Raw genomic sequence first — 18,744 nt, 5'->3', positions numbered from 1 at the left:
GCGCAGGGCCCCCGCTCTGCACCCCGCTCCAGGCCCCTGCCGTGCCTTGCAGCCCCCGTCCCCTTCAACACACGGGGCCACAGACGGGCCCCCCCTGCGCTCCGCTCCCCCTGCCCCCTGCGCAGGCCGCTGGCCCCGGCTCACCCCACGAAGCCGGGGAAGGCCGCCCAGGGCAGCTGCAGAGCTCGGCAGCCACAGGCCTTTGCCAAAGCCTTTTATTGTTGCCCAGCCAATACAAACTGTTCTTCAGGAAACCTGTGGTCACAGCACACCGGATTTCCACGCACTCTAAAGACCCAGTTCTAGGTCTTCCAGCTCCTGCAGGAGAGCAGTTTCCTTCTGAATCTTCTCCAGCTAGAACAGAAAAGGAGGAGGAGTCACGGGTGCAGCTCCCTACACCAGGAAACAGGAACAAACAGCACACACCATGACAGTACCTGATTCTTCTCCAGCTGCTTCCCAGCAGCTGCTTGCTCTTTCAGCTGTTCAATTGCCTTTAGTTTCTAGGAAAAAAAAAAAGAAAAATCAGCAAATAAACAAAACCCCAGGACCAACATGAAAATCTTGGTGAGCCAAAACCACAGAAAACAGCCTTACAAGTTCCTGCCCTTGGGCCCACCTGCTCTGCCAGGAGCTGGTCTCACCAAGGCAGGCACATTGCATTTAAGCATCTCCAGACACTCAATCCAGAATTTCCCACCAATAAAAGACATTTATTTCATGAACAAAGCCTAGAGAAGCATTTCTCACTCTGAAACAACCACCATGCATTATCCCACTGGTCAGCTGCATCCAAATTAAACAATTACTCCCCCCCCAGTCCCTCCTGACCACACATTTTCCTCAGCAAGCCTGGAATATTAACCCAAAACAGACTGTGAAAAGCAGGAGGCAGCCAAGACAAGAAAAGCCCTGATGGACTCCCAGAAACAGGAAAGATTCTCTAGCCTGAACCTGCCAACTTCCCTTCTGGCATCATTTAATCCAGGAATTTCCAAGGCTGGCAGCAGACTGCACATCCATACCATTCAGGGCTCAGGGAGGAGACTGGAGCCACACAGCACGGGTCCCTGCTCAGATCCCAGATCCCACCAAGCAGCTGCCAACACAGCTGCCTTCTCATGGTGAGCAGCCCCAAGCTGTGCCCCTGCCCTGCACACCCACTGCTACCCCGGGGCAGATCTCTGGGAGCCTGGGCAAGTGGCGACCTCAAGTGTTTTAAAGGCAGAAAAGCAGAGGAAGTTGGCTGACAAACTCAGGGAGTCACCGGCTGGGTACTCAGCACCCTGCTGAGCTCCACTCACCCAGCCGTGAGGGAGGGTCCGGCAGCCCAGCCCGAGGGAAGCCAGCTGCTTGGTAGCAAAGACTCCCCCTCACCTTTTTCAGATTCTTTATCTTCTTGTCAACTTCAGGATCTCCTGAGGTGACGGCAGGGGCGGCGCTCCGGGGTGTGTTCTGTGGTGCTGGGGCCTGTGCAGAGTCCTGCTGTGCATCAGCTCTGGCCTCCTGCAGACAAAAGAGCACGTTACCTGGAACGTACCTTTGACTGCAAGGAATGAAAAAGCAGCCAAATCTTTAATTATTTTAAGAGACCCATTTAATATTTCTTCATTCACCAGCCTGCTGGTGTGGCTCACAGCCTCTGACTCGATGTTCTGCACTCCCCATACATGTGTGTGTGTATATACATAGATATGCACTTCCCATGAGAACAGGGTTCTATGTAACAAGCCACAAGCTCACCCTTGTTTAGTTCCTACTTCAGGACCCCAAGCATACACAGCACAGGGAAACATCAGTGAGGATGACAGGACAAACACACACCCAAGTGTTTTATCAATTAGCCTGTTGGCTCATGGTCTCTGAAGTTAAAGAAAGGGCTCAAAACCAGTGTTAGAAACTAAAAAACCCCCGAACAAACCAAAACCCTTCCCCCCTGCCCCCAAACAACCCCCCAAAAACTGCTTTAAAGGAGCTATGGCTTCAGACGTTTGTAGGAATTGGAAGGCTGATGCCAAAAGCCAGTTCCTATCTACCTCGCAGTCCTGAGCTGCTGCCAGTCCGTTCCCACCTCTCCCCTAACCCTGGGAAGGGCCATGTGGACTCAGTACCTGCTTAGCAGCTTTCTTGGCTTCGTGCTTCCTCTGATTCTTGAGAGCTGTTTTAGAGAGTGGCCTCTCGCCGCTCCCCGACTGCGGCTTCATGTTCTGAGGCGGCTCGTCCTCGTGCTGCAGGACACACAGAGTTCACAGTCACAAAACCTGTGCTCCTGGTTGGCACAGAAAACCCAGCAGTGAAGCCCCAAAGCCCCACCACACATGAAGATGAACCATAAAGGAAGGAAAACCAGACACACACACACAGACGTATGAGCCCTTTATCTCTCGAGGAGCAAAAGACAGTGTGACATGGGTTTCAGGCTCATCCACTCTCAAGCTGGGGTGGGATTATCCTGCACGTCCTTAAGATTTCATGGATATCTGGTAAAATAACAAAGTCACCATGCTTTCTATTTCAGGGGATAAACCAGCACAGAACAACTGCAGCTTGGCCTGTTGCTTTTGTTGGGAACTTATTAACTCGAGCTCCTCAGGACAAGGAAGGAAACAGGTCACTGGAGGGGAGATGGGGTGGGAGGTGAAGAGGAGCAGGGGCTGTTGGGGTTTTTGAGATAACTCTTAACTGAGGAGCTGGTATGCTTCCAGGCAGATGACAGAATTTCTTGTCCATATGAGTAAACAGAACTATTTTATTTAACATGTTTTCTTAACAGCCTCTGCTTATTGATCGCTTGGGAAATCTAACATGAGCTGTGGGGGCTGGAAGGGGCCTCAAGAGATCGAGTCCAACCCCCCAGTTCCCCACTAGCTGAGCAGCAGTCTTTCCCCCAAAAGCACGAGGCTCAAACTTAAACCACCAAGGGTGCAATCGTTGAATTTGCCTATTCTGAGAACTTGCAGAAGAGAAACTGGTAATCCAGTCACTGCACTGAATCCTGTTTAGGCTGCAGGTGACTTGCTAACAATTAAACCTCTTTCCAGCAAGAAAACTTACCAAAAAAAGAAAAGCTGCTGGGAGGAGTCAGTCACCAGCCTGGCTGGGCTCAGAGTGGGAAATTGGTCACGCAGCAAAGAGGCTTCTATCTTAACCTCAGCACCCAGTTTCACCATCAACCAAACCATTCATCATCCCAGTGCATGCCATAGGGAGTGTTTTCAGAGTTTGCAAATGACTCTGTGGCCTTTGGGCCACAGAAATTCCCTTCACAGCACACACTCATGCACACAGCGAGCAAAGAGGATGACCAAGAAAACCCCTCCAGAAATCCCACCATACTCCCAGTCTGATCACTCTTCCAGGTCCCTTGCTAAAAATACACACATATCTGAGGCCAAGCTGCAAAGAGCAGCACAGCACCGAGGCCAGACCCTCCAGTTCCTACACGAGACTCCACTTACGAGCTTGGAACTCGTGACAGGCTTGTTCCGCAGGGCTGGGGGCCTGTAGGCTGGCGCTGGCTTCGGCTCAGCACCGGGCAGCTCACTGGGAACAGCCTGGTACTTCACTGCTTTGGGGGGGAACACGCCGTCCAAGCAGGGCTGCCAGAAGACCTGCCACATCTCCTCGTTGGGCGGGACCTCGTAGCTGTGCAGCAGGGAGCCGGTGTAGTGCCAGATCTTGTAGCCGTTGCTGACGCGCAGCCTGGGCGCGCAGGTGGCCGTGGCGATATGCTCCCCGTCAGGACACCAGGCGAAGGACGTGGAGTCCGAGGCCACTGGCCTGGAGATGAGCCTGTAGTTCTTAACGTCCCACACCTCCATCTGTCCCCGCAGGTTGCCGAAGCCCGCCAGCACCAGGATGTGTCCCTGGGGGCTGTAGTAGGCGGCGTTGCGAGGGCCGGTCCCGAAGTCGAACACGGGGTCGCACCTGAGGTTGAAGACGGTTGCTTTGGCAGGCATGAAGCCATACACCACACAGAACTCCACCGAGCTGGGGCTCCACACAACATCATAGATAGGCCCGTTCTTCGCTGGGGAGAGGAGAGCACACGGCTGCTGTTACACTGCAGCTCTGCAGGGCGAGCAAGCATCAAACCAACAGCAGCTCTGGGCTTCGTGCCGTGATCTAACTAACTAAGCCTGCCAACAATGGGGGTAGGAAGAACATCCTTGTCTTCTGGCAATTTTAGTCCAGGTTGGGCAGAGGAACTGCAGCCATCCCAAGTCACCCCTGCGGGGTCTGATCAGCACTTAACAGTAAGCACAAGTTTTTCATGGAAAAAAATGCCCTTCTTTGTCCCCCCCGGTGACTGAAGTGTGAGCTCTCAGGACCTTCCCAAACTGTCCCACTGGAAGCCTGCAACAGGAGCTTTATACCAGCTGGATACTGGTTCCTCTTTTTTTAATCTAAGCAGTATTGCATGTCCTGCCACTGAGGCACCACTTACTCATGGGAGATGTTGGGAAAGTGGTTTTAAAGACAGATACCAGTGTGTGCTTTTTCCTGGAGTAGCTACATTAAATGAACATGAACGATGAGCTGCCTATGCACCGAAGATGCATTTCAAAGGGCAAAGAAGGTTTGATAAGGATGTCGTAAACAGCCACTGCTGTCAGCCCAGGAAAGCACTCCCAGAGGGGTCCCAGACACCGAGTTGTGACCCTGATTAGTTTTCCCCAGGGAAGGGGGCACAGTACTCACTCCCTCGGGGTCTGCGAGGGCAGCAAACTGCAGGCACTGCCTCACTGAGCACTACAGCTGAGAGACACGTACAGCCAGCCTGCATCACCCCAGTGTGAAATGCAACTGGCCTCTCCTCAACCCCAGGAGGGACAGGCATCTAGCAAACAGCAACTACTCAGGAGTGAAAAGATACTCAGGAGTGAAAGGATCCTGTGATACCACCACAGGGGAAATGAATGAAGGGACTTCCAGTGCAAAGGAGACGCTGAAAAGAGCAACAACTTGCTGCTCCCTGGCAGCTTGTCTGCATGCCTTGGAGCTCTGTCTGCTTTGCCATACAAAATACAGGCTCCATTTTCCAGTATTCTTCAAAAATCCACCCTCTCCCTGTGCCCATGCTGGGGTCATGGCACCAACTGCACATTTAAAAGCACACACAGGATTATTCTGTTGGGTAACGGACTCTCCTGCCTGTTTTAGTGTCTCAGGCATTAAGCTGGCCCTGTTGTCCAGGTGCTTCCTCAGTAACCACACACAGGTCCCCTCCTGCAGACACAGACACCCTCCCAAGCACACTATTTGCATATTCTAACTGAAAACATGTACACTCTGCCACGGGCACTAAGGTGACCAGCATACCAAAGACAACAACAAAAACCCACCCACAACCCACCTCACTCCAGACTGTTTTTTTAAAAAAGGGAGAAGTTCTGGTAAAGGATTTTGTTACAAGTACTTCACTTTTTTTAAGATTCCTTCATCATGCTGACAACCCCCCCCTGCATTAAACAAAGGCTGGTGAGAGCCTCGGAGCCACTTACGCAGCTGCACGACGACACTCTCCCCGTTGGTCGCAATGTAGTGCAGGGTTTGCTCTCCATAGTAGGAAGCTCCTGTTTTATCAACCTCTGTGCTCGCTATTACCAGCACTGCAGTGGCTAACAGACAGACAGACAGACACACAGTTATTTCAGTACAGTTACTGCAAATTGTATAAACTACTTCAAACTAGCAGGAACAAACAGAAAGTCGTTGGATTATGAACTCCCCTTAGCTGCCTGCACAACGGTGCTGGTGGCATTCTCTTCTGAACTCCATTTTCCCTCAACATTACCCCAAACTGAATGAGTATCTTCCTTCCTCAGATGGAAAGGGTAAGCCAAGGCTATTCATTCACCCTTGGATGGAGAGAAGAACACACTTCTGCAGCCACAGAAGAGAGGTTCCCCTGGCTACGGCAGGAGCTGAGCGTCCTGATCAGCCGCTTTTGCACGTGTGCCCGTGTTGTCCCAGGCTGCGAGCCCACCTGTGGTCTCCACACACACGTGATGCCCTCCTGTATCCCCAGCCACGTGGGCTGAGGTGAGATGGGCCTCACAACGTTGTTCTGAAACAGCTCGTTGGGAACGAGCAAAGTCCAGAGCAGACTGTGCAACCCATCCCAACCGCTACACGCCTGCGCACACGGGACTGAGCAGGTTAAGAACAGCTTCTAGCCTTGTGTAATCTTACACTCAGTCTAAATACAGGATCATCACAGAATGCAAAATTCACTTTGAGTTTGCTATTCAACTGCAAAATTTCCCAGCACAATGTACAGAACCAGGGGAGCCAAGAGAGGCAAGTTACCAGCACCTCGAGGAACGAGAGCAGCAGCCAGGGTAAGACCCCCAGGGTAAACACAGTCATTAAACCCCAGTGGGGGGGAAGAGAAGAGTTTAACCCTGCAGCTGCAATACCTTTTTTGTTCCACAGCATTGTCACCTTGTCAGCCTTGAAGAAACTCTTATTGGCCAGTGCAGACTGAGGGCCACCGAAGTTGGGGTACTGGTAGAGCCTGACGAAGGACGGTGCTCCTTTACTGCCTGGAACATACACAGCCACCTGAAACCAAGCCATCAGATTTTACTGCTGGTGATGCAGTGAACAGACCCCACACTATCGAAAATTAGCACTCTGTACTAAAATTTACAGTGATCTTTGAAGAAAGCCAAGAAAAAAGCCCTGCAAACAACATCAGAAGTACCTTGGTTGGCTGTGCTCCTGGAGATAACACAAAATCATTAACCTTTTGCAAGTGCAGTTTATTTGCAATAGTATCTGCAAAAACAAAACAAAAGCCACCTGTCACACAAGTGATGAGGTCCCTGACAAGCCACCTCAGCCCAGGCTGCTGAACTGTGTGTTTCTACAGCTCTGTGCCACGGGCACCGGACACGAGCGTGCGCAGCGGTGAAGGACGGCTCCTCGTAGGCAGCCACGACCTCCCCACTTCACCACCCACTCTGACTTGCACCAGCACCCAGCTGAGCCGGGCTCTGAAACCCTGGGGCACGGGGTGTCTGACCCGATGGGGGTGCAGCACGTGCTACGAGCGAGGCACAGCGCTCCTCACCTGACCTGTGCTGACTGGGGAGGCACAGACAACACAACCCTCGCTGGGCAGCCCTCCCCGTGCCAGCCTGGTCTGTGCTGAACAGCACACAAACCACCCCAAATATCCTACCACTAATAGTGAATTCCCTTGATGGGAAGTAAACCCAAATGAGCTTCAAGCTTCACTTTTGCCACCAATGTCGGGTTTTAACGAGTCATTTTTTAATACTTCACTGACCGAATACAAACAACCCAAAGAAGTAATCACTGATCACGTTGTCTATTGATAATTTTCTGGATGTCAATACATGAGAAACAATAAGGAATCGGGCCTCTAACTGAAAATTAGATGTGTTTTATATTAGATAACTCATTGAAAAGACAAACAGGAAAATGAAAACGTGCTTCATTAAAACAGAGTGACTCTGGATTCCAAATTCAAATATTTCAAATTAAAAGGAAGCAAAAACAAACACACACAAAATCAGGGAAAAAACCTGAAAGCAAAAGAGAGCCCACCCAAAAAGGTGCCACTACACAGACTGCACTGCAAGAGTCATACAGAAATACTTGCGTACTGAAGTTGTTGTTCTCGAAGAAGTGCACCTCATTGTTCACATTCCTGGCACAAACACTCTCATCATCTGCCCAGCACGGACACCTACATGAAAAGAAGAGTCAGAACCACTGGACGCTGCTCATCTCCACCAGTCTGGGACGTTGCCTCCTTGGGCTTTAAAAAAGCCAAGCAAGGTCAAGCGCGATTCATGTTTCCAAATGACATCTGTGCAGTAAAAGACACACAGCACTTAGCTGCTGTCTCCCCAGCCTCCCCCGTGGCACACAGTGGCAGTGAATGTACACTAAGAACAGGGTGATCACAGGTACAGACACCCAAGGGCACAGAATCTTGCTTCCAGCGAGCGGCAGGCAGCATTTTGAGAGCCAGCGCCACACCAGCAGCTCTACTGACCTGGATCAGACTTTGGAAACATTTCTTTGCAAGCAATTAGCACCTGGAAAAGCCATTTACCAGTTCTGTGTCTTTTTCTGGATGAAAGATTTTAAACATTTTCCAGTTTTCAGATCATGCAGCTGCAGGTTGGGCACCCCCGCCGAGCCATCCTTAGCAGCTGCAAGAGAGAGGGATTACAGCGGGGTCTCTGGGACAGGTCTGCCTCACCCCCCACAAGAAGCATCCCACCCCAGAGGGACTACACCCTGGGTTGCTAATTGCTTTAGCTATTAACCTAAGCCTTTCAATCTACAGAAAGAGCTGGCATTTGGAAGGACAGGGTTCTGCTCCCACTCCAAGGGCCACCAGCACTAGGACAGGCTTCCCACACCCACGGAAACCAAACGCCGTCCCTGGCAGGCAGCAGGGGACACTCACCTCTCCTGCCTTTTGCTCTCTCAGGAACGTGATGGTTTTGTCCACCACGCTGCAGCTGTACCAGTTTTAAACCCCCTGCACCCTTTGACTCGCTCTGGACACTGCAGCCCACCTGTTTCCATCCCCAGTTCAAACCAGACCCCCCTACCAGCGCTCCCAGTCCACAGCTGGCATCGGTTCTGTCAGGTGTGCTGCCTGGACTTACCCTGCAACCTGACACACTCAGCGTATAGCCAGCTCTTTCCATCCAAGGAATGCACGTTTCATGCCCTGGATGAGCCTGGGGCTGTCCAAACCCCAGGGGGGCAGAGGGGAGAATAAAGCCCCCCGGGCACTGGAGAACGCCCCAGCCAGCCCAGCCCAGCCCTGCGTGGGGCCGGGGCTGCTCGGGGCAGCACACAGCCTCCTGCCCACTCAGCAGCACACAGGGCTCACTGACCAGGCTCCTCACAGCAGCGTTACAAACACGTGGCTGCCTTCACTGGGCAATTAGTGCTCACACTCTGATTGAGTGTCTGCAGGAGTGGCTGACACCAGCTGCTTCCAGGAGGAGGCACCCTCCCTGCCCCTCTACAGGCTTGGTTACCCCCTTAACTCTCTGCACAGCAGCCACGCTGCTCCCCTGGGCACTAAGCAGCTGCAGTGACCAGGAATCAGACAGCTGTGAGCCAGGTCAGCACACACAGCCACCCCTGCAGTACTCACTGGTGTAGGCCTCCCACGTTGCCAGGATGGTATTCTGTGGAGAGAATCCAAGGCAAACCACCTTGGGAAGGTCAAAGGAGCGCAGCCACTTGGCACTGGTGACATTGACAACGTTCACCCTGGAACCAAAAGACACCAGAACGGTTAATTAGCAGCCACGGTGGCTTGTCACTGTGAGACTCTTCCAGACCTGTTCCAAGTCTGGCCAATGTACTGCAATCAGGACAGCTTCGTTCTCTCCTGATTTAGGGAGCCTTTTCCAGAGCACGTTTTCACCCTGTCCAGATTCTGGTCAGGCCAGAGCCACCAGACCCGAGTGTGATGGAAACCCAGCGACAGCACCAGTCAGAGCACATCACACGTTGTACCTGTGACATCTGACCTCTGGACTGCAGGTGAGACAGAACCCACCCACGCTTCCACAGTGCTAGAGCTGTGCAACAGCCAGCAAACCCCCCCAGTGAGGCATATCCAGATTAATGGGTGCATTAAAAGTATGAGAGAGACAGCAAGTATCTCATGGTACAGTCAGGGAACAAAGCCACTGCTGCAAACAGTGCAAAACCAAGCCACGTGCAGATGCTTGCATTAAAAGCAGCAGCCTGCACAGAGACAAGGGCAGAACTGCTCCAGTGTCTGTACCATAAACTCAGTGATTTAGTGAATAAAATGCACCAACTTTTCTCCGTTGCACCAGGCAAAGAGGGAACCGTCCTTGCTGAAGGCAACAGCTTTGCAGTTTTTCCCAGAGTCCCTAAGGAAAGAAGAAAAGCAGGTCAGTGTTCAAACACCTGCACACAGTGAGGCACTTCTCACAAACCCAAAAAGCAGCACAGGGTTTTCCTGCCCTGCTCCAGAGCAGCACCTTGTAACGGAGCCACCCCTCTGCCCTTGGCCAGCCATGGTCACCCGGGCAAGAGCAACGCCCTCAAACCCACCAGGTGTCTGAGCTACTGACAGCAAGACAAAGTTCACTTCTCTGGACGCGTTTTTCACTTCTGGAGGGCAGCAAACTGCTGCACCAGGGATGGGAGCCCGTGGCAGTGACAGTACCTCTGGAACGCCGAGCTCTCTGTGAAGGCCGGGGGCCCGTTCACCATGTACAGCCCTTCGCTGCCTCGCACTGCAGGGACAAACAGACACCCGCCTCAGGCTCCCGCAGCCGCTCAAACCCCCTGCACACACTCCACACCCCCAGGCTTCAGGGTAGAGGTGAGAGGGCTGTGACAGGAATTTGGAAGGGAACCTGTGCAGGACACCCGGCTTCAGCCACGGCAGCAGCGGGACTGGAGCGCAGGGCAGGGGCAGCGAAGGGGCAGAGCTGCCCTGACCTATCAGCCCAGCAGCTCCAACGAGGCACAGGCTGCTGAGGACAGAGACCCTCGGCCTCTCTGGGCAGCCTGTCCCCATGTCCAGTTCTGCAGTAAAAGCTTCTCCTGGGTTGCAGTTTGAGCCCCCTGCCTGCCCCCCTGCACTGGGTACCGCAAGTCAGGAGCCTGGCTGGGCCTTGCAGGACGGCCTGGAGCACCGTGCAAGGAAGGGGGCGGGAGGGCCCCTCGCCCCGAAGGGCTGGTGCTCCCGAGCCCCGCAGGAACCGGGCCCAGGCTCGGGCAGGTCACGGCGCGGAGCGCAGCCCCCCCGCGCTGGGCAGCGGCACCCGCGCACCCACCGCGCCCGGGACCGCGCGGGGGGGCTCCGCCAGGGGCCGCACGGAGCGCCGCCGAGGCGGGCTGCGAGCCCCGCTGCGAGATGATCGGCGGCCGCGCCGGGACGGTCCCCGCGCCCTGGGAGCGCCGGGGGCCGCCCGGCCCGGCCCCAGCCCGCGCCCCCTCCCGCGGGGCCCGCCGGCCGCTCGGGCGGGGAAGGGACGGGGCGGGGAGCGGTGCCCGCTGGAGCAGGGCCCGGCCGCGGGCCGAGCGCGGCCCTGCCCGGCCCCGGGAGCGCAGCAGGGCCCGGGCCCGGCGGGAGGAGCGGAGGGCGCCGGGCTCCGCCGCGCCCCGCGGAGCGCGGGCCGGGCAAGAATCCGCCCCGGGCCGCCCGGCGCAGCCCCAGCCCCGGCCCCACCGCCCGGCCCCGGCCCCCGCCCCAGCCCCGCCGCGGCGGCCGCTCGGCCCCAGCCCCACGCACCTGCCAGCAGCGGCGCGGGGGGCGCCATGACAGCGCGGCGAGTCCCACTTCCGCTTCCGGGTGAGCGGCGGCAGCGGCGGCCCAGGGACGTCCACGTCGAGCAGGGCCGGGGGCGGGGCCGCCGGCACGTGACGCGGCGCCCGCTGCCCCGGAAGCGCGGGGGGCCGCGCGCGCGCGGGTTGGCGGCGGCGGCGGGGCCGGGGGCGGGGCCGGGGGCGGGGCCGGGGCGGGGGGGGGTCCGGCGCGCGCTTCCGGCGGGCGGCGCCGCGCGGTGCTGACGCTGGCAGGCGGCGCGCGGGGCCGAGCAGCCGATCGGCAGCGGCCGCGCCATGGTGGCCAAGCAGCGCATCCGCATGGCCAACGAGAAGCACAGCAAGAACATCACGCAGCGCGGGAACGTCGCCAAGACCTCGGTGCGGGGGGCGCGGGCGGCGCGGCGGGGGCCGGGCGGGCGGCGGGCGGGCGGGCCGGCGTGACGGCGCTGCTGTGCCCGCAGAGGACGGCCCCGGAGGAGAAGGCGTCGGTCGGGCCCTGGCTGCTGGCGCTCTTCATCTTCGTGGTCTGCGGGTCAGGTAAGCGGCGCGGGCGGGCGGGAGGGCGGGCGGGAGGGCCCCGCCGGGAGCCCCCGCGCGCCCCGGGCCCGGCGGGGAGCCCTTCCCCTCCCCTCCCCTCCCCTTTCCCCTTCCGTTCCCCTCCCCTCCCGCTCCCCGGGCCGCCCGGCGAGCGCCGCCCTCGCCCCCTGCGCTCTCTTGCAGCCATCTTCCAGATCATCCAGAGCATCCGGATGGGCATGTGAGGCGCCGGCCGCGCCGCCATGGACTGTCCGGGCCTCCCGGCGCCGGCCGCGGCCGCGCCGCGCCGCGGGGCCCCGCACGAGTCATTCCGAGCTCCCTAGCCCGTGCCGCAGTGCCTTGACCAGCACCACATGTATAAAGCAATAAACTTACACTGTTGATCTCCGCTCGTGGACCCGCTTATTCGGCGAAGCCCCGGCCGCGCCTCCCTAGGTACGTTCACCTGCTCCCGGCGCCCGCCGAGCCGGCAGCGGCCGAGCCCGGGGCGGGGACACGCACGGAGCCCCCCGCGCCCCCGCCGCGCCGCAGCATGCCCGGGCCCCGGCCCCGCGGCTCGTCCCCCCCCCCGCACGCCTGGAGTAGTGTCGCTGCAGCATGTGGCAGTGCGTTAGCGCTCCCCGCGCCCGACCCCCTGCGCCTCCCGCCCTAACGACCCCGGAGTGCTTGTTTGTGTAGCGGTAGCGGCGCCGCCTGCCCGGAGCCAGCGAGACCCAGCGGCGGCTCTTCCCGACGCACCGCGACGCTGCAGCCTCAGGAGCGGCTGGGGCCGGCGCCGCTGGCTCGCCGGGGCCGCGGCTGCGCGGCCGACGCTCCCTGGACACCCTCCCGCGGACAGTCCTAGCTCGTTGCGTGCTGTACGGGAGTGTCCGGCGCAGGTACCGGGGCCCTGCCCCTCCCGCCCGCAGCTCTGCTTCCCGGGGCGGCCTCGGCCGCGTGCTGTGTCTCGCAATGTCTGTTTAATCCTGTTCAAGGTAAATCCCGCTTCCAATCTTGTTTCCTCCGACGGTGGGTGCAGTGCTGAGCTGCTTCCCTACGGGCGATGGCTGTTCCTTCTTAGCGACGCGGAAGAAAAGGAAAAGGCAGAGGAAAACCCCTCCTTAACGTCCCTAGACGGCTGTAACTTGAGGCCACGGAGGGGAACGCTGCTGCCGAGGGCTTGTCGCTCCCTGGGTGTTGCGCTGCGGGCCTCGTGCTCTCTGTCGTGGTGACCAAGGCAGCCCGACGTCCACCCGCTGTCGTGCGCACTTGCTAAGGGAAGGTCTGTTTCTAAGACAAATTACAGCCTGGTTCCACTAGAAGCAGCAGGAACAGTGTCTGTGTAGGGCCGAGCTAGATGCCTGTTCGCTGGGAAGGAGCAGCCCCTTGGTATGAATTGTCACGTTTCCCTTTGAAGTCTGCGGGGCTGGTGTGAGCCGGCGCGGCCGAGAGCGCGCCCCGGCCCCAGCCGCGCCAGGCAGCGCGCGGTCCTGGGGCGCTCGTGTGTTGTAAGTGGGGTGGGGGGGTGGGGGGTGGGGGTTATGTATCGCCTCTGGCTTTAAATAAAGTTCTTTTCAAACGTGAGTCCTGTCTGGTTCGAGCTTGGCCAAACGGTGCCTTACTGGGTGCCAAAACGAGCCCGCTCCCCTCGTGCTTAATCGGCTTCGTCCCCCTGAGTAGAGCCCTTTGCCACAGGAGCCCTTGTTCAGGGGGCCAGACCGGGCCCCTGCCATGGTGCTGCTGAGCCGTGGGCTGGGGGGGGGGCTCCCCAGTGCTGCTCCCTGTGCCTCCACACTGCGGTCCTGGGGACACAGAGCAGGGTCAGTGCTGCCGGCGCAGCTTTGCGGGGGCTGCAGGGCCCGATCCTCCAGCAGGCTGTAGCCCCGGTCTGGGGACAGAGCCGGGATTTGCTTTGGCAGAAGGCGCATGGGTGGCCGTGGCGCTTTGCCTGCGCATCAGCTTGGCACAGTCCCTGCGCCACCAGCACTCCTGGGTCAGGAACAGAGCAGGGGCACCCCGTGCGAGGGACGGGGCGCACAGCGGCTGCTCGTGGTGCTGGTGCAGCACCAGCAGCGCTCCCCGGCCGGCAGCGGGCTCAGCGCTGGCCTCTCTCACGCCGTTTGGTGCCACCTGCAAAGCGCCGCTGGCTCGGAACCAGAACGTTCCGGGGGTGGTGACAGCAGCTGCAGCCAAGAGCAGGCGGTTGCACAAGGCAGAAGGAGCCGTGGCTCACAGCTGCCTGGGGAGCTGGCGCAACAGGAGCGAGGTGGTTCCGTGGGTGAGGTGGCACCGAACGCCAGGGAAGCAGCTGCAGGAGGGATACGGCAAAGGGATACGCTGCCGGAGCTGCGCACCGAGGGGCCTCTGTGCTCTCTGTGCCCAGCAGCCCAAGCACCCGTCTCCCTGCTTCTGCTGTGTCCCCGCAGTCCCACAGCACGGGACTGGCCAGGCAGCAGAGGCACCTTTGGCATTTTGGGGCAGGGAGAGGACACAGCGGTCGGTGACCTCGCTGAGGCCCGAGGCACGTGCACGTTATCTCCAGAACCTGCACCATCTGGGGCTGGCTCCAAGGTGACAGCCCAGGGGACGCCGGTGCCCTAGCTTGTTCCTTCCTGGCAACGTGCCTTTATTTGACAGAACCTTTGCGTTGCACAGGGAAAGAACTTGATTTCAGCACATGAAAGGTCTAGAAACTTCCTTTGGCTCCCTAGAGTAGACTCCCTGTGCTTAGGAAGGTGCAGCTGTGCAGGTTGAAAAGGGAAGAGCCCAGTTTCTGAGCCCTGTTTCTGGGCTCTGCGGGTAGCGGGTGCCCTTCTGGGGCTGCACAGGGAGGCCAATGAGCTGCCGGTGCAAGAGGCTCAGGGTAGGGAGCACTGAAACACGCTGGAGGAGGGGACAGCAGCTTATCTCAACTTGGGCCCTCACATTGTGGCCTCACAGGGCAGCTGGTGAAGTCGGGGCTGGGCAAGGGGATGGGGGGGGAAACTGAGCCCCACTGACCCACCAGGCCCATGGGGCTGTCCCAGCAGAGGCCAGGCTTGGAAAGAGCATTGCCAGGGGGGTGAGGTCCCAGCACAACACGGCTGGGAATGGGCCAGAGCCCAGCCCAGGGCTGCAGTCAGTGTGACGGGCAGGGGCTGCCCAGCCGGGGCACAGGAGGCTCTGGGGACCTCACGAACAGGACGGAGCCCGGGCAGCACCCACTGAAACATGAGAAACTGCGTGTAACCACAGGGAGCCCCCGTTATTTTAACCTGTGCGGGTGATCAGACCCTGAGGAGCGGCCCGAGGGACACGGCCGAGTCTCCGTCCTCGGCGAGAGCCCCCGGGCGAGCGGCAGCGGGGCCGGGGCAGGCGGGGGGGGCCGGGCCGGGGCGGCTCCCGCGGGGGCAGCCGGCCCCGGGTTGGTTCCCTTCCCGTGGGGCTGCAGCTCCTCGTTCCCCGGCAGCCGCAGCCGGCGCTGCGCCGCGGGACGGGCCCGGAGCGCCGGCAGAGCCCAACCCGCGTCCGGGGAGGAGCTGCCGCTCCTCGCGCAGCCCCGGCTTTGTCCTCCGGGAGCCTCCCCCGGGCCGGCCGTGAGGCCACGTCCCGGCCCCGCAGCGAAGGGGCGGCCGAGAGCGCGGGGCGGGGACCCCGCCGGCAGCGGCCGGGCCGGGCGGGCAGCGGCACCGGCTGCAGCACCGGGAGCTGCGGCGCGAAGCCCCCAGGGCGGCGTCCCGGGCTCCCGCTCGCCTCGCCCGGGCACAGGCCGCGCCCCGCCCGCTGCGCTGCGCCGCCCTGTGGCCGGCGGCCGCCACTGCCGGGCAGCTCAGCGCCTGCGGGCGCCGGGGCCCGGCCCAGCCCCGCCGCAGCGCCCGAGCGGGCAGCGGCGCCGGGAGCCTCGACCCTTCCCGGGCAGCAGCCGTCCCGGCCCCGGCTGCCCAGCCCAGGGGCCCGACGGAGCTTCTGCCTCGGGGCTCGCTGCCCTTCGCTCCCCGCTCCTCCCTGGTCCAGCCCTCGCCGGGCCGAGGCCAGCGGGCACCGGGACCGGGGCTCCCCGGCCGGGCCCTCCACCGAGACAGGTTAAAGCGGCCCCGGTGCTGTGCAGAACCCGCCTTCTCCCCTCAGGCCGGCATTGCGGGCTCTCCGCATTAGGCATTTCCCCTGCATCCCCCATTGTTTGTATCCCTTCCCGGCATCCTCCGGCACTGACCCAGAGCCGCCTCACGCCCGCTGTCACCGCTGCGGGGCCGGCGTGCCGCAGGCACCACGGCTGCGGCCTCCCTCGCTCTCCCCAGCACCCTGCCGCAGTCCCCGGGGAGCACGCCCAGGCGGCGAGCCGACATGGAGCACCCGGCACGGCTGCGCCAGACCCAGAGCAGCACCAGAGCCGGAGCACACAGCTCCAGCGCCCGGCCTCTCTCACACACACACACACACACCCCCAGCTCCATCTCCCAGCCGCGCACTGCAAACGCCAACAGGCAGCCGCCTGGTGCCGGTGTTGCTGTCGCACAAAGGCGGCTGAGGGCAGCGGGAGCTGACTGAGCGCGCACACAAAGCGGCGCAGCAGCCACCCAGCCCGGCAGTAACACAGCAGTTCTCAGCGCGCCTTTGTCCCCCTCCCCAAAATCAAACCTCCAGTACCGCTGAGGTGCTGTTCTGCCTTGAGCAGCAGCCACCCCCTTCCCTGCCCGAGCAGCCTCGGGCAGCAACGGCAGCTCACAGAGCCGCTGCTGCCAGCTCCGGGTTCCGCACAGCGCGCTGAGCTGCAGGGCACCTGCCCCAGCAGAAAACTAACCCCCAAACCCGAACCCAGCAGGAGCCGAGCCAAACAAAGGATTTCTCACAGCAGCAGTTACTCTTTGTTCCGCCCCTGATTCTCAGCGCGCTGTCTGAGCGCTCGACACGTCCCCAGAACAGCCCCACACCAGGGGACGGGGCTGGCGCTGCGGGGCGGAGTTCACACCAAGGCGACTCTAGACACGAGTGCTGCAGGAGCGGGAGATGCTCAGACACCAGCTCCTGAGACACGGATGCGCTCGGGACCAGCCCCTGGCTGGCTGGCTGCTCTGCTTCCACCCTCAGCAGGACACAAACACCACAGCTGCCTTTCAAACCTCTCCTTCCCATTTCACGCTGTAGGAACGAACTGACAGCTACAGCCTTCCCCCCAGGAAGTTTTAACCCATTAATCAGCTGAAGGATTCTGTACCCCCAAGTCCCCCAGCATCTGACTTCCCTTACCAGCTGCATCCCTGCTGTATAGCTGGAGGGAGCTATGGGTCACGCTGGAGCAGAGAGACACAGAGCTGCTGAAATACCTTTGAATTTGCCTGCAGAGCTCTGGTTTCACCACAGGAGTCACAGCAGCAGGCCAAGAGCACCAACCTACAAATCAAGATCATGTTAGTGTAATACACACACATATATATATAAAAGAGATGGACACAGCTTTTTTCGAACCGCGCTGTGACCTGTCCTCACCTGGAGGCTGTGATGCTGGAGCATCGGTTCCGGAACACGGGGCGAGGATGCTCCCTCAGGATCCGAAGACACCAGAACTTGTGGCTTCCAATGCTGCTGCTTCTGTTTCATTTTACCTAGCACAAACCTGGCCAGAGCCAGACAGGCACAGGGAGAAGGCACCAAACACCTGAGGACAGGGGCTCGGGCAGGAGGACTGTGCTGCAGCACACAGGGATGGGTGCTCGGGGCTGTGCCCACAGCACCTGCCTGGAAAGGCTCCTCCTGTGCCGCCTGCTCGAGCGGGTGTTTCTCAGGAGGTTCCTGGGTTTCACACACACCGAGCTGTCTGAACACCACCAGCACACCACCCAAGGGTAATCTATGCCTCAGTGCAAAACAAAAACCCAGAGGGTCACTGATGGCCTCAGGATGACGGTGCAGAAGCAGCAGTTATGGCTCTGGCCTCACACTGGCTCCCTGAGGAAAAAAGTGCTACTGAGTTTAGTTACACTGCAACAACTTCTACAGCAGAACACATTGAACAAAACTGCAGTTTAATTTCAGAAAGTGTGTTAAAATATATATCTCTCTATACATCGACCTGCCCCGCTGCGCTGGTTTACACAAATGATGGTCTCTCTTGAAACTGAATTTATGAAATGTACATTTTTAATTTAAATACTCAGTATACACTGCACTTAATCTGCATGTTGCATTTATTAAATACATTAAAATCTGCAATGTAACAAAACGTTTTCTGCATACGAAATTCAAAACACCATTTTAAATGAACAAAAGATGGCTCACTTCATTTATGTTTTAAACCACTAGTGCATAGCACACTAGCTCAGCTCCACCAACACCAGCTGTTCTTTCTCTTTTATTTGACATTGTTCACAGACTATTACATATTACAATAAGAGTGCTGGATAAAAACATGAGGTACGAAAGTGGTTCAAAGATTATAGGTCATGCAGATCATGCTAGACAGCAAAGAAAGGTGTGAATGAGAAAACACTAAATAAAAATACATAAAGAATGTGCATTATAAAATAAAAAAAAAAACACCTCAATTACACAGCTTTGCTTCTTTGGTTACAAAGTAGGTTGAACAATTTCACAGCTTTTTATTCCCACCCAAAAAAAAAAAAAAGAAAAAAGAAAAAAATTATAGGAAATGTCCAAAAGCAGAGGAATCATGGCAATTTCTCTCTATTAGAAAGTAGAAACAGAAATGAGCAAAGTTTTCTTCATCAAAATAGCCCATCAATTATTTATTATATCACAAGAACTGGTGACTACCTGTACAGATGCACTATGGTCTTCATACTTACACTCTATACAAAATTTACATTCAAGCTGGATCTTTACTACCGTAAATAAATACCAAAGGTAAATTGCCATTAGTGTTAGAAATATGCCAGGATTCTTTTGTTCAAATTATTGCCTAACATCTTGCCT

At 58.2% G+C, this 18,744-nt stretch overlaps 2 protein-coding genes across 2 annotated transcripts; one reads left to right on the top strand and one right to left on the bottom strand.

Annotated features, from left to right (window-relative positions):
• Positions 1-205: 205 nt before the first annotated feature.
• Positions 206-11,312, bottom strand: EIF2A (eukaryotic translation initiation factor 2A; the record flags this gene model as incomplete). Its single annotated transcript, XM_084267413.1, has 14 exons — positions 206-354; positions 438-503; positions 1,378-1,506; positions 2,112-2,228; positions 3,459-4,030; positions 5,505-5,621; positions 6,423-6,567; positions 6,710-6,783; positions 7,638-7,720; positions 8,093-8,192; positions 9,158-9,276; positions 9,837-9,911; positions 10,211-10,280; positions 11,285-11,312. 14 exons carry the CDS (start codon positions 11,310-11,312, stop codon positions 289-291), a joined length of 1,761 nt encoding a protein of 586 aa, XP_084123539.1. The 3' UTR covers positions 206-288.
• A 218-nt stretch (positions 11,313-11,530) lies between these two features.
• SERP1 (stress associated endoplasmic reticulum protein 1) lies at positions 11,531-12,244 on the top strand. The gene is made up of 3 exons (XM_084267431.1): positions 11,531-11,697; positions 11,781-11,856; positions 12,040-12,244. Exons 1-3 carry the CDS (start codon positions 11,614-11,616, stop codon positions 12,078-12,080), a joined length of 201 nt encoding a protein of 66 aa, XP_084123557.1. The 5' UTR covers positions 11,531-11,613; the 3' UTR covers positions 12,081-12,244.
• The last annotated feature ends 6,500 nt before the right edge of the window (positions 12,245-18,744 follow it).

This window comes from Gallinula chloropus (assembly GCF_964237585.1).
Source record: "Gallinula chloropus genome assembly, chromosome: 8".
Taxonomy (NCBI): Eukaryota; Metazoa; Chordata; class Aves; order Gruiformes; family Rallidae; genus Gallinula; species Gallinula chloropus.
Note: the sequence above shows the minus strand (reverse complement) of the source record. Positions and strands in the feature narration are given on the sequence as shown.